We start from the raw sequence: 14220 nt of genomic DNA, 5'->3' as shown, positions 1-14220 counted from the left end.
TATTACTGATCGTTAATACCTGCAATTACAATGACTGCTCTGAAATGAATGGAAAAGAACCAAAACGCATATGGAAATTTCATACAATATATAAAATATATAACTTTAACATTTCTTAATTTTAAATACATCGCTCTTTTTATGTAAGAAACAAACATCCTAGAGTTCATTTGCAAAATAAGCACTGCAGGAGACGTCCAATCTTCCACATCTCTCCCTGGTAAGCAGAAGGCATGCACAGCAGCACCTACAGAGTCCATGGGCTGAGAGAGAAACCCCATTCACATTGTTTCTGTCATCCAGAATAAAGACCCTACTTTGTAATTCCAGCATGAATTAAAAGTAGAGTTACACCGATGATCAGAGGCTACGGAAATTTGTGAGCCTCTGGAGGAACCTGTAGAAATATGGCAAGACGGAAACAAAGCCAGACTTCCAAGCCTTCAGCCGTACAAGCAACTCCAAGTTTCATGGAAAGTTTTGTACAAAAATCCTCTTTTTAAAAAACAATAAAAAGTAAAGGTAAAAATCTTAGCTCCTCATGAAGTACAGGTTACCAGCAGCACTCACTGCAGCACAGTAATTTAATGTGTGCGATAGCTGACTTGTATCTTGATTTACCTCTCCATGTCCCCGGGGCTACCTATGATGTTTCAGGGACTTTTCAATTTCAGCTGTTCCTATAAAGACACAGACTTCTTTACCGATTCTGATACCAGCTGACTGATCAGTATAAAACTTGAAGGGGCCTGCCCCTGTTTTTTTTTCATAGAATGCTTTGGGTTGGAAGGGACCTGTAGAGGTCATCTAGTCCAACCCCCCTGCAGTGAGCAGGGACACCGCTAACTAGATAATGTTGCTCAGAGCCCCATCCAGCCTGGTCTTTTCCCTGCTTCTACCTCAAGCAGAACAGCATTGCCAATGGATTGTGGAAACATGAAGGTTTTGGTGGGTGGGACAGACTTTTTACTCTAATCTGGACAGTGCTCTTCTGATCTGTAGAAAAAGCAAAGAGCAATTATTCTAACAAAAGATGCTTACAAGAAGTGTGTGTGTGGAAATATGCCAAAGTAAAATATTTATGATTTAAAACCAGATTATAATCTTGCTTATGAAACACCAACATTTGACTTTAACCTCATATGCAAGTTACAAACAATGAAACTAGATAAACCTTAACGAGAGGGAAAAACTGTCTTTCCAAGGTTTGTACAGTATCCAGACCAGTAACTTAATCCCCAGTCCCTGGACTCTGAGTCTGACGGTTGAGGCATGGAACTCTTGCAGTTGGATCTGCTGGTCCTAAATTCAGGACTCAGGTTCCTCCAGACTAGATTACACGACCTGGTGAAGTGGCACTTCAGCCATTTCCTCCTGAACTACTACTGTGGAAAAGGACCCTTTTGTGGTGTGATGCAAAAATGGATTTCACCCTCCTTCCCTTAGTTGAGAAACAGTGTCAGATTTTTCCCCTTCGTTCACTACCCAGTCCTGGGAAACGAAACTGGATGCACCCTGCTGAGCAAGACAGCAGTGGTGTGGGAGGTCAGCCAGCTGCCTGATGAGATTTCTGCTGCTGACTCTGCATGTGCTGCACTCAACCAGCAGCATCTTTAGACGTGATTCCCCCTCCAGTAATTTAAGGAGGGCCGCAAAGACAAGACGCATGAAAGAACTGGGAAGAGGGCGTTTATATATCCTACCAGCAGCAGCAGAAAAAGACTTCAGGAATTTGCACTTGACAGCTTCCAAGAGAAAGCCTTGGAACATCTGCTCAAAGAAGCAGCTAGAGGTCATACTCAAAGCAGCAAACAGATGGGAGTAAGGAGAGTGACCTCTCAAAAGATGCTGGGTACAACTCTCTGTTCTGGTTAACCGTTACCTACCCAGCACCTCCTCAAAACTAGGACACCATTAGACTGCAGTTTCACTGCTGCAGGTGTAGTCATCCAAGAGACTGGCACCTGAAAAGATTTGCACTATTCCACTGGTTCCACCCTATCTAAGAGACAACAGGACATCTGGCACTTTATTAGCTTCTGTAGTCCTAGAGGCCCGTTAGTGAAGATTAACAAAACCTAAACACCAGCAACCTTCACTTCGTACGTAGGGGCCAGTGAGATGCATACAGCCAAATTCTTTTAGGCCTGCATCCAGAAGCTGAGAAAAAGCAAAGCTAATCTTTGTCTACATTAGTTCAGATGGGACTCGCTTGAGGAAGCACAGAGCCGCAATGCAAGTACCACACAACAAAACAGCTCTGCTGCTATGGTAGCTGGAAGAGGATATGTATGAAAGGCAAGCCCAATCTCCAAATCACTTCCCTAGCAACGACTGCCACCCCAATGGCTTTGTCTCCTTTGTACAAGCAGACTGAGAAGCAAAAGCCACTTTCAGGACAGGAATAATCGCTAGTGATTACTTATCTACCATTTCCTAGAAGATTCCCTTGATGATTGTAGTTGAAGAAGTAGGGCTTATTTCTGCATTCTGCTAGCCCAGACCTTAGAAATCCACTCCCTCAATCCATACACCGAGCAAAAAAAGATACTGCTTTATTATTGCTCTGATCTACCAGCAATAAACTTTCAGTACCTTTTTTTTTTTAATGTGTGAACAATGATTAGCCACACAGTTACTTTCACAGAAAATACAAGCAGCATTTTTTCCCCAGGAACTTCTAAAATAAAAAGACCTTCAGGTAATTCTGTAAAACATTTAAGACACCATAAATAAACTTATTCTAAAAACCACTTTCCGAACAATAAATAAAACTCTTCCTCATTTGAAAGTGCAAACAGGCTGCATTATAAAAAGTACAGAGCAAGACTGCAGAAGTGCTTAATTATTCAGTAGTGACCAAGACACAATTTCTTGTTTTGGTGCTGCTGGTCATCTAGTGATTTGGTTTTCTGGACCCCATCTAAAGAAAAAAAATATGTGTGAAACATTAATACAATAGCAAGCATAGTCTAAATACTCAACACATACAGGCGCACTGGAGTAACTCTGGCTGGGGGTTGGGACAGGGGAGCTTGTCATCTTCCCCATACAGAGGAACATGCAATAATCATAGCAAAAGAAACATACTAAGGAAAACCAGCAACTTAAACCAGTTCAGCGTTGCAAATGCAAGCATGCCATCTCGAAGAAAGCATTGTTAGAAAAATGAGCCCTGTTTAAGGTTGTCAAAGTACTCCAGGATGAATCTTCCTCCAGCTGGGTCTAAAAACCAGTAGTAGAGAGAGGGACAAACAAGCCCTAACATTTTGCAGTGATTACTAACGCCATAAACACTACTCTTGAGCCTTTCCCTCCTCCCTTTGCCGCCCCGACTCATGAGGAAATACCTAACAAAGATGCTTCTCCGCAAGTCTAGCTCACCGCGTGTTAGGAATTAGCATGAAGTGCGTGGGTATTCATGTGCTACAAAAGCCACCTTCAGTCTTTTTTATGCTCCTAGCATGGAGCTCAGTGCTTTGAGTAACTGCCAACTCCCTATCTTTACGCTCCGTATCTTCATGCTTCAGGCACAAAAAATATTTAGCTTCTTTTTCCACATTATTTTCCCCTCTGGATGAAAAACATTTTAAGGACTGGTAGCTGACAGTAGATGCCAGTGGTGGGTCCCTTTTGTAGCACTATAAGGCTTCAACGTAAGATTCATCTAAACTCTGTTTTCAGAAGATGACAGCTCCCTTGCTACAGGGGTGCAGGCTGACAGGATTTTGTGGCCTTTATATTATATATGTGTATATATACACACAAAAATAAATGTTGATTGAAAAGCATTGGCATAGATTCTACTTCATAAAAGAAGCACTGAAATGTTCTGCAGAACATGTTTAAATGACTTGGAGGAGTCCAATTTCTCTTGAAAAAGAATGGCACTCTTTACAGAACACAATATAACAAGTCTTTATAGAACAAAATTTAAAACATGATAGTCTGAAATGACTATGTGCAAAACAGCATATTGTCGACCTTGATAATAGCACTGCTAGATTTTGTAATGTGTGCGCCAATGCCAAGCATTTGTTAGAAGAAGCTTGTTTTCAACTTAGCATTAGTTCATCTATTCAAAAAGCTCAGAGAAGTTTTCATAGCAAAATTTAACTCATCTAAATCAAGATTAATTAAGACTAATCAATCCCATAGGGATTCAGGTTTGTTTAAAACTTGATCTCTCTTATTGACTCCAACCATAAAATGAATTAATGAAAAAATACTTACTTTCCCTGGCTGTGGGGTCATGGAATTCAAGGGCATTAGTGTACAATGGGTTTTTTTGCCACTGGTAAAAGAAGAAGAAAAAGTTTACTCACTCCAGAAGAAAGAGCAAAGAGGGAAAAAAAAAAAAAAAAAGGTACCCTTCAGTCCTTCACTGTAAGGCATGACTAGGGGCGAGGTGGGAAATGAAGGGCTCCCCCTCCAACACACACTTGCTTTGAGGATAAAGAGCTGTTAAGGGGCGTGTGGCCATTTACTCCCTTGAGAAGGGGAAACGAGCCTGCTCAAACTGACAGTGCTGCAGTTCGTCATTGAGAGCAACCTGAGTGCAGGCGCGCTTGGCTGCCTTCAAAACCCATCACAGCTCTTTCAGGAGCTGCTGGAAAGGTCTACAAAAACCACACGGTGATCTCCCACGTCAGCTACCATGCTGTGACAGGGAGGCTCAGACAGAGCTTCAGAGTGTGAAGAGACCACCTCAAACAGCAGCAACGAGTAAGAGGGAAACCTGTGGGGCAATTACAGAAGAACAGACACACTCAGCCCCCCAATCTGACATATGGCACAGCACTTCTTCCCAGTGTCGTGACAGAGCAACCTCTCAATTCCACTCACGTGACTAAACAGCACATGAGAACACTCCTCTATGCTGACTGCAGATGACTGCTCACTTCACTCTCCCCCCCCAGCGCTGCCCAGAGTTTTTAGCATATCGTACATTTAGACACTTACTGTAAATTTGCTTACACCCTCAAGTTCACCAAACTTCATATAGGATATGTCTGCTTTCTTTTTTCCAGCATCAACATCTCCTGCATAGATCTCCTTGATACCAGCCCCTTTGATTAAAGGGACACATTCATCACATGGACATTTTGTCACAAATATCATGCTTCTCTCATCTGGATTTATTTCTCGACACCTACAAGCAGTCAGAAAATGGAATTTCAGAGTTTATATCTTGATAGTTTTGAATGGTGATGAACCTGATACCTCACAAGAGCAAGCAAAGAAGTGTTATCAACTCTCAGAAGCAACTTATTCCTAATCAAGTGCACAAGTACACAATGATAGCTGGTTTGGTTTTACCATCTGTGAACAAAACACCCATCCCACCTCTCCACACATATTACTGTCGGAAGCCTCCACAATTGCCACACTTCCGTATTTCAGGTTATAGCATAGTCCTAGCAGGAAGCAGAGGCAGCGGCTCATATCTGAAGCATAGCTGCCATGCATTGGAGCAAATATCCTTTAAAAACCAAGTTCACTTAACAAGTCTGAAGAAACCCCAGGAGCTGACTGTCCATGCACATCCAAGTTCTGCATCATGGGCATAAACAAGACTGTGATTGCAATCCACACTTCATCACAGTAACATCATGCATTTGTCATGGAATTGTTTCTGAACCATCTCATTCTCTTCTGTGGTAAAAATAAACCCATTACCTGAATGTCAAGGCGTTCTGCTCCGCATGTATAATGTATCTGAACTTTCTGATTTCCCGATCTTTTTGTTTATCATCCATGTGTGGAAAATCAGCATATTCAGATCCAACAGGAAAGGCATTGTAACCACAACCTACAAAATACATTGCTCCTGTTCCATCACAGCTTCTCTGCAACAGTAAGCAAAGCACCAAAGTTGGAGACATGTAAACCCAGTACTAAGTCAAAGTGTTGTGCGCTGTATACTTTCACATTATCAGTTCATGCCAAGTTAGAGCAGTTAAAAGAGAACTCAGCTCTTGCTAATTGCTCCATGCCTGTACAGAGCTTTTCCACTAAACTCCATTAAGCTGCATGGGCAAAGCGTAACACTGCAGACAACACACTGCACCAGGCTTTAGAGGTTTTCCTTTTAGCAAGTAATACTGAGAGCAGGAACACAAAGTCTGAAGGATGTATGTAGTCCTTAAGCCTTTCTGCAATGTACAAAACTAAAGATAGCTGGAGTTAGTCCCTGATGTGCCAAAGACTATGTTTCACCTGTCTCTCAACAGACCCAGTGACTAGTGGGCTAACCAAGTAGCAGTCAGTGACTGAAATCAGAACAAGAAACAAAACAGCAATAAGCAGCTGGTGACTGAAGTGCTAAAAGCAAATAAAGAGTATGGTGCAGCTGCATGAAGAATGAGGGTTCCTGGGATTGGTAACATGCATAATCAGAGATACAAAGAAATAAAAAGTTTGTGTTTGGATGGGAAAAAGCATTGTAAAAATATTTGTAGAAAAAGATCACTTTGATCCAAAAAGGAATGTGCTAAAGCCAGTACAGCATTTCAACTGCAACAAAAATCCTCAGGAAATTTTCAGGCTATGATTGCACTGAGACCCCTCTAAAAAAGAGCTGTGAAAAGGGATGTAGAGTAGGGACCTGCTCCCTGATCAGCAGCTGTGGCAAAACTTTGTAGCCAGGACACCTGGAATAGCTGACAATGACGAGGGAAGCAAGCGCCCTGAAAAGCTAGGCAGAGACACTGTGGTAGTTACTGAACTCATTTATACTTCCCTTCATCTTGGCAGCGTATCAATGAACCAGTCATTAACTTAGTAAGGAATGAGAAGTGCAACCTTTCTATAGCAGTATGCGTGTGTATCAAAAGTGCACATGTATAAACTTAAAATAGCAAGCTCAAAGCAGATACAAGCGTATGAATTGTGAGTGCAAGAAAAAGTAACTCTTTCAATACTTACTGATTTTTCTTCTGCCCAAATAATAGCTCCAACTCCTGTTTTATGATCCTCTAAAATACATAACATTTTAGCAGTAAATAACAAATAAAGCACTTCTGAGTTACATATACATTAATATATGAGATCCTAGAGTAAGGAATAACACTCGTTGCTTTGTAGACAGGAAAAAAAAAAACATAGAAAGATTAAGAGCTTCGAAGTCACATCAGCCTAGTGCAAAAGCTGGGTGTGCTTTAACAGCAAGGGCAGCCATTCTAAGACTTTCCTATGTACACTTGTTCACAAATGCTAAGAAACAACCAATACATATATCAGATAAAAAAATGTGTGCCAAGAATATATGTGGACAGGTTCACTGGTGTGAGATGGCAAACTGATAAAAACCTTCTTGTTTACAAAATATTAACAATCGGATTTTGGGGCATGTTTCCTATCACCACCACAGGAAAACCGGAACAGAACTTGATTTTTTATGGCACTTGGAAATCTTCCCCAGTAGCTACTGATGAGAGTCTTGACCAGTTAAAGCAGAGCATATGAAAAAAAAGAGAAAAAAAAAAGTTTCAGGCTTCCAGGGATTAATAATGTAGAAGATGCTGTTTCAATTAACCATTTCCAACATCCTAGTATCACTACCATATACAGTCAAAGAGGGTCTTTCCTGCCAAAGGTAAGTTTTTATGAGGGCCGACTTTATTTATGTTCTGCATTTTTATTAGTCACTGATGTATATTAAGCCAGCATAGAAGACATCCTGTGATCTTTCTCCCCTTATATCCACCTATATAATAATGTAAAGTATGTGCTGTTATTTATTTTAATTTCATTAGAGGACTAAAGTGGAATAAGGGTTTGCTCAAAAACCAGACTTGAGTCCAGGCTGAACAGCACAGATAAAACTGAATTTTGCTGCCCCAAGAATGAACACTCAGCTTGGTCATTCTATCTTGCTCTGTACAACAGCAGTTGTACAAAAAACTCGCAACTGGTTCCATGAAACTTCTGAATTAATTCTAAAAACGCAATCTCCTCTGCAACTTTTGGTGACCAAATTTGTGGAGGGTAACCAGGGGAAAAAAACCAAACCATCACAACCAGAAAAGGGTAAGGTTCTAAAACATGAAGATTCACCTTTACAAATAACAAAGTCTGAACAAGTCAAAAGGCACATTCAGCACCTGACTTGATAGGTTGGTTTTGTGTTTGCATGTTGGGGGATTAATTTTATTTTAAGCTTTAAATATGTACTATCTATTTGTTTAAAAGGGTTTTGAAAAAGCAACTATCCTATCTAGATGAAAAAAAAAATCACTAAGGAGTACCACCAAGTTTTAAGTCTTCGTATTCTATTCTCTGGAAGAACTCACCAGTTTACTGCATTGCTACCCAGACAGAATAAAGTAGCTAACAGAAGGCATCTGTATCAAAAGACTACCCTTCCACCCTGAAAGCCTGTATATCAAAACTCCAGCATCTTTGCAAAGAAAACCCCATCAGATATATAATCACTTTCACTAATAAGACTGGAACTAGGAAACTTAATATAAATTGTACTTAATGCCCTACTGGAAGGATATTATTTCACTGCTCTTTTATGAAGAAGCGTACATAATATTGGCATTTACTTGATAACAGAAACATCTTGTGAAACCTCCATATAAAAGAGCCTCAGAGCACCTTGAAGAATTTAAATTTCATCGTATTCTATTTTCAGATGGGTGTTGGATATGTTGTAAGGGCAGGCTTTGCTGGCACCGTATGATAAATACCTGCCCTGATTTTCCCTTGGAAATCTCAGTGCTTTCACACACAATACAATATACCCCTGTGGATTTTTTACTACTACTGCTGCTCCTGTTTCACAGATGTAGGAATGGAATTCAGCACCTTGCTCAAGGAAGTATTTGGAAGAAGTAAGACTGAAATGAGGAACTTGCCCTGCTCATGAAATCCATTCTTCCTCCACTGCTGTAACAACTCACCTGTTCGGTATGCAAGCAGTCTGGCTTGTATCATACAGTGCCTTGCAATTTCCTGGGGCAAACCCTGATGGTCCGTCTCATTTGTTTGCTGTGATTCACTGTTGTAAAATCCAAAGCATCCAGAGACAGGGACGCTGGCAGCCACTGTTGCCAAGACTAAGACAAGATCTTTCATATTTTGCCTAAGGTTGCTGAAGTACGGATTTTCACAGAGGTTCTCCAGTCCTATTGTCATCAATATTTGCTTGTGTGTTTCCTCATTTGAAATTAGGAATATACTTTCATACTCTTTTATTCTCTCTTGTCTACATGCAGTATAAAAGTCAGTATTCGAGTCAGGGTGAGATTTTGCTATTTTTTGAATAAAATCAAATTTGGTAGAAGTTTCTTCAACAAATTGCACCATATAGCACACCAAGGGCTGAAGCAACACACACACACGAGCACGACTATTTGACTTCAGTCTTTCTACTGCTTTGGCATCTAGCTTCGCATCATCAGTACTCATGGGATTGGACACCTCAGTCTGCAAGCTGATTTCAGGATCTGCAGGCCAGTAAGAAATCCTGTTCACCCCAGCTGGAAGAGAAGATAATGCAGCAAAAGGAACCATGCAAGCACAGTGGAACATAAACTTCATTTTCAACACACTATTGCCTAACCCTGGTTTTACTCCTTCACGGCTGTGAGTGCTGTTTCAGTGGTGTCTGGACAACAAAAAAGCTAGCATATACAAGTATCAAGAGCTTATCAGACTTTAGACAAAAATTGGAATTTCCTAAGTTCTAAGATCTTTGTGTCAGCGAAATTTTGCATCTTGCCTACAACAGATGCATTAGCACCATGCAAAAAAGTTAGCACTATCAGAAGTTGATGTTGAGATTAAAAAAACAGTATTTGCAGAAGGGCTGTACCAGCAGATCCCATTTCAGGAAGTGAATAATCTAACTTGTCTTCATCTCACCCGGGAAAGGAAACCCTAAAGTACTTCTTGTGATTTCTGCATAAAACCCACCCTTCCTCTGGTGCCACTGATGAGTAATGGGAGGGCAAGGAAAAATGTGGCAATCTAGGCCTAGTCATCAGGCTTAGGGCTGCTCTGGCAAAGTGCAACAGGCATGTCAGAATCTCAGCAGTGCATCCCAACCAAGAGACAAGCACCACCCATAGTAATAGTTGCACAGAGAAATAGGGTCTCAGTAGCAAACCCTAGTTTCTTGATCATCAGTGCCAGGAAATGCACATTCAATACTGTTTCCAGCCTTGTGGAAAATATCAGTGCAGGCTACACAAGTTAGGAACTGGCATTTGCAACTGGGACAGTCCAAAGAGGAAACAGGCTTTCTGACACCACCAATCACAAGCATAACATTTACTCCTACTCTACTACAGTCATTGCTTACCATTTACAATCATTTTTAAACAAGTTGAACATGGTTTTCTGGAAAAATAGAGATCACAGTTTTTAAGTCTTGATCCGTGTTTAATGAGTGCAATCTGGCCAGCATGCAAGTCTGTACTGGAACAATGAAGACCAATAATCTTCATGTTTTTCACCACAACTAGACCACTCTTCTTTACCTACAGAAAAATACATTACTATTATTACTATTTTACTTTTTTTCCAACATCAATTCCACAGAGAAGTTACAGCTATTCCTTGGGTAACAGTAATCAGCCAGGATCAGAGCATACAGCTCTTCAGTACAAATTGTAGTATGAATCATTAAACAATCTCTGTTACACTTCCCCCAAGCAATTTTTTTATGGTTTCTACGTCTGCCTGTTAATATCAGCGTGCTCTGCCCCTGTCAAACTTCAAATAAGGACTTAGAATCACAGAATCATAGAATTGTTTAGGTTGGAAAAGACCTTTAAGATCATCAAGTCCAACCTTTAACCTAACACTGCCATCCCACCACTAAACCATGGCCCTAAGCACCTCGTCTACCTGTCTTTTAAATACCTCCAGGGATGGGGACTCAACCCCCTCCCGGGGCAGCCCATTCCAGAGCCTGACAACCCTTCCTGTGAAGAAATTTTTCATAATGTCCAACCTAAACCTGCCCTGGCGCAACTTGAGGCCATTTCCCCTCATCCTATTGTTCATTACCAGAGAGAAGAGGCCGACCCCCACCTCGCTACACCCTCCTTTCAGGCAGATGTAGAGGGCGATAAGGTCTCCTCTCAGCTTCTCCTTCTCCAGACTAAACAACCCCAGTTCCCTCAGCTGCTCCTCACAAGACTTGTGCTCCAGACCCCTCACCAGCTTGGTTGCTCTCCTCTGGACATGCTCCAGCAATGCAATGTAGTGAGGGGCCCAAAACTGAACACAGTGTTCCAGGTGCGGCCTCACCAGTGCCGAGTACAGGGGCACGATCACTTCCCTGCTCCTGCTGGTCACACTATTCCTGATACAAGCCAGGATGCTGTTGGCCTTCTTGGCCACCTGAGCACACTGCTGGCTCATACTCAGCCAGCTGTCAACCAGTACCCCCAGGTCTTTTTCCGCCAGGCAGCTTTCCAGCCACTCTTCCCCAAGCCTGTAGCACTGCATGGGGTTGTTGTGACCCAAGTGCAGGACCCGGCACTTGGCCTTGTTGAACCTCATACAGTTGGCCTCGGCCCATCAATCCAGCCTGTCCAGGTCCCTCTGCAGAGCCCTCCTCCCCTCAAGCAGATCAACACTACCACCCAGTTTGGTGTCATCTGCAAACTTACTGAGGGCACACTCAATCCCCTTGTCCAGGTCATTGATAAAGATATTAAACAAGACTGGCCCTAGAACTGAGCCCTGGGGGACACAGCTTGTGACCGGACGCCAACTGGATTTAACTCCATTCACCACAAGTCTCTGGGCTCGGCCATCCAGCCAGTTTTTTACCCAGTGAAGAGTACACCCGTCTAGGCCATTCTCTAGGAGAATGCTGTGGGAGACTTTGCTTTGCTGAAGTCCAGGTAGACTTGCTGCAAATTCCTGATTTTTCTGGTCATTGCTTTGCCCGTAACAAAACCCAGAAGCAGCATAGAAACTTCTGTCAATTATAGCTGAAAATCCATCTGAATCATCCAACGTCTGGAAATGCTCATAAATTTAATTTCTGTCTTAAGCTTGACCATCCTGGGAGCCAATAGCTTCTCTAACTTTTGTTCTGTCTCTTCATTTATAGAAACGAATCCTGGTTCTAAAGAATCTTCCATGGAAAAGGTCTGGATACCACAGGCGAGCTCTTACATATGGATTCCCATGTATTGTGAGGAAACTGGATACAGGGTAGTTTCATGAAGCTGGTGAAACAAATCTCATTAAGCAATCCAGCTACTACCAGAACACCATTGCTCTAGGTCTGTAAATTACTCAGTTTCTTTGTGCTTACAGAAATGAGGCTGTACTAAAGCCCTACATATAACCCAAGTGCCATTCCTAACTGAATTACTAAATTTGAAACTGCTTTTCAAGTCTGTAAAGTGCTGCTCATCTACCTCTCTTTCAGATCTAGTCTGGGACATACCAAACTCTGAAAATTAGGCCTAACTGTCACTCAAATTATCTTCCTATCTTTTCTTATCCTGGCTGATAGATGCGTCATGGATCTTAGCACATGGGTATGCTCTACACAAAGTAGTAATCATTTTAAAGAGCACAGTAAGAACTCTGATGGCAAAAGGAAACCCCTGTTCCAGGACACTCTGAAAATGCCCCTCTACTTTGAACTGTAACTGGCAGCTATTTAGAAGACCCATTCTCAAGGATGGTTTCTTTTCATTGTCACTAAGGTAGTTATCTACAAGTTCTTGATAAGCAAAGGTTTCTGTGCACATCCACTGCGTAAGAGAACTCATCTACAATCATGAACATCAACATTTTAAAGAATATCTCTACACCATCAACCACACTGATTTTAAAGTGATAATTAGTATATACTAAGGAGTACATGGTATAGACCATGCCTCCTTTCTAACGCTCTTCAAAATACCCACCAGCATTTTTTACTGTTTGCTTCACCTTTTGGGGATATACTTTGCCTTTTAAAGTTTTTCAGAAATAGCATGCTATTAAACCCTTTCGCTATTTTTCTCCCAGCAGTGAATTTTTTTCCATGTCTAAGAAATATTTTAAAAATGCTTACCAGCCTTTTTTTTTTCCCCCCTCTGGACTATCTGTCATGTAAAGAGCAGTTAGGTTAAATTCACTGCATGAGCTATTAGCATCTGTTCAGAAAGACCAATTAATGGTAAACGCAGACAGCTTACCTGTGATTTTTTCTGTTGCTCAGCCGAAGGAAAAAGCTCCATCCAGAGACTGAACAAAGTAAAAAGATTGACCTTAGAAAGTCTTGGCATTTGACCTGTCATTAGAAGAAAAAAAAAGAAATATTTATTGAAGAATATTTATAAAGAAACCCCACATTGTTAAACAATATTTTCCAAGTCTTCTACACCATAGCTGCTGCAGAAGCTGGTTCATCAACCACTACATCAGCTAAATCCACACTGTCCTCTTCAGGGCAGTAGTTGTCAACTCAGAATGCTCATATCTGCATGCAGAGATCAGATTTGTGCAACAAGAGAAAGTGGCAAAACTTTCACCGATATTCAGTGAGTTAACTGTACTCAGAAGTGAAGAGCAGAAATCACAGATCAGATCCCACATAACTTAATGTGCTCGAGTGATTCATAGATGCTTACAGAAATTTGAAACATAGCTTGTGATTCAGCTTCGGGCTCACCACGGAAGAGAACAAAAACATCGAGGCACACATCATGATCCTATACTGACACCTGCAGCAAGAGTGGATGAACCACTGTGAAACCTTCCAGTTAGATCAGTTCTGGAGAAACTTGCTTTTGGATTTTTACAGTCTGCTTAAAATTTGGTTAGATTTCTACAAAAACGTAAACCTATTGCTCAGGTTGTCACTTCTGACTAAATAACCAGACAGGTAGCAAAGAATCCCTTCTTAGACCACCACCTTGTGCTGTATTGGATGTTGTCCTGTGAGTGTCCCACAAATAAAAAAGGAGGAACTACTGATTGCTCACTAATGCTTGCACCACTCCACATGTAAAGCTGTCTTGCCTCACACTTGGCAAGAAGTTTATTCAGTCTTCGGAAAAGCTCCAGTCCCTATTTCAGGGGTGCTTACAGAGAGCTGTAGTGAACACATACTCCTCTGCAGGTCTCACATGTGCTGTCTGACAATAGTATTATTTCTGGTTTTATCCCTTCCCACAATATTAAAGTTTTTGCAAAGGAGGAAAAGGCAGAGGCAAGAACAGAATAGAGGAAAACATTTCTGTAAGTAGTTCT

At 41.4% G+C, this 14220-nt stretch overlaps 1 protein-coding gene across 1 annotated transcript; it reads right to left on the bottom strand.

Annotated features, from left to right (window-relative positions):
- Positions 1-13265, bottom strand: CDADC1 (cytidine and dCMP deaminase domain containing 1). The gene is made up of 8 exons (XM_009644792.2): positions 13164-13265; positions 10313-10490; positions 8910-9488; positions 6928-6977; positions 5680-5849; positions 4963-5152; positions 4234-4294; positions 1-2923 (listed from the first exon to the last, which is right to left on the bottom strand). Exons 1-8 carry the CDS (start codon positions 13263-13265, stop codon positions 2850-2852), a joined length of 1404 nt encoding a protein of 467 aa, XP_009643087.1. The 3' UTR covers positions 1-2849.
- Positions 13266-14220: the final 955 nt, after the last annotated feature.

The sequence above is a fragment of the Egretta garzetta genome, unplaced genomic scaffold (assembly GCF_000687185.1).
Source record: "Egretta garzetta isolate BGI_Z169 unplaced genomic scaffold, ASM68718v1 scaffold268, whole genome shotgun sequence".
NCBI classification, from domain to species: domain Eukaryota; kingdom Metazoa; phylum Chordata; class Aves; order Pelecaniformes; family Ardeidae; genus Egretta; species Egretta garzetta.
Note: the sequence above shows the minus strand (reverse complement) of the source record. Positions and strands in the feature narration are given on the sequence as shown.

Bases quoted from the DNA above. Each gene is read 5' to 3' on its own strand.
- CDADC1 (XM_009644792.2), bottom strand. From the start codon at position 13,265: ATGACAGGTCAAATGCCAAGACTTTCTAAGGTCAATCTTTTTACTTTG. The intron at 10,491-13,163 runs GTAAGCTGTCTG...ATTTTTCTGTAG, and splicing joins AGCAACAGAAAAAATCACAG to GTAAAGAAGAGTGGTCTAGT. The intron at 4,295-4,962 runs GTAAGTGTCTAA...TTCTTTTACCAG, and splicing joins AGGGTGTAAGCAAATTTACA to TGGCAAAAAAACCCATTGTA.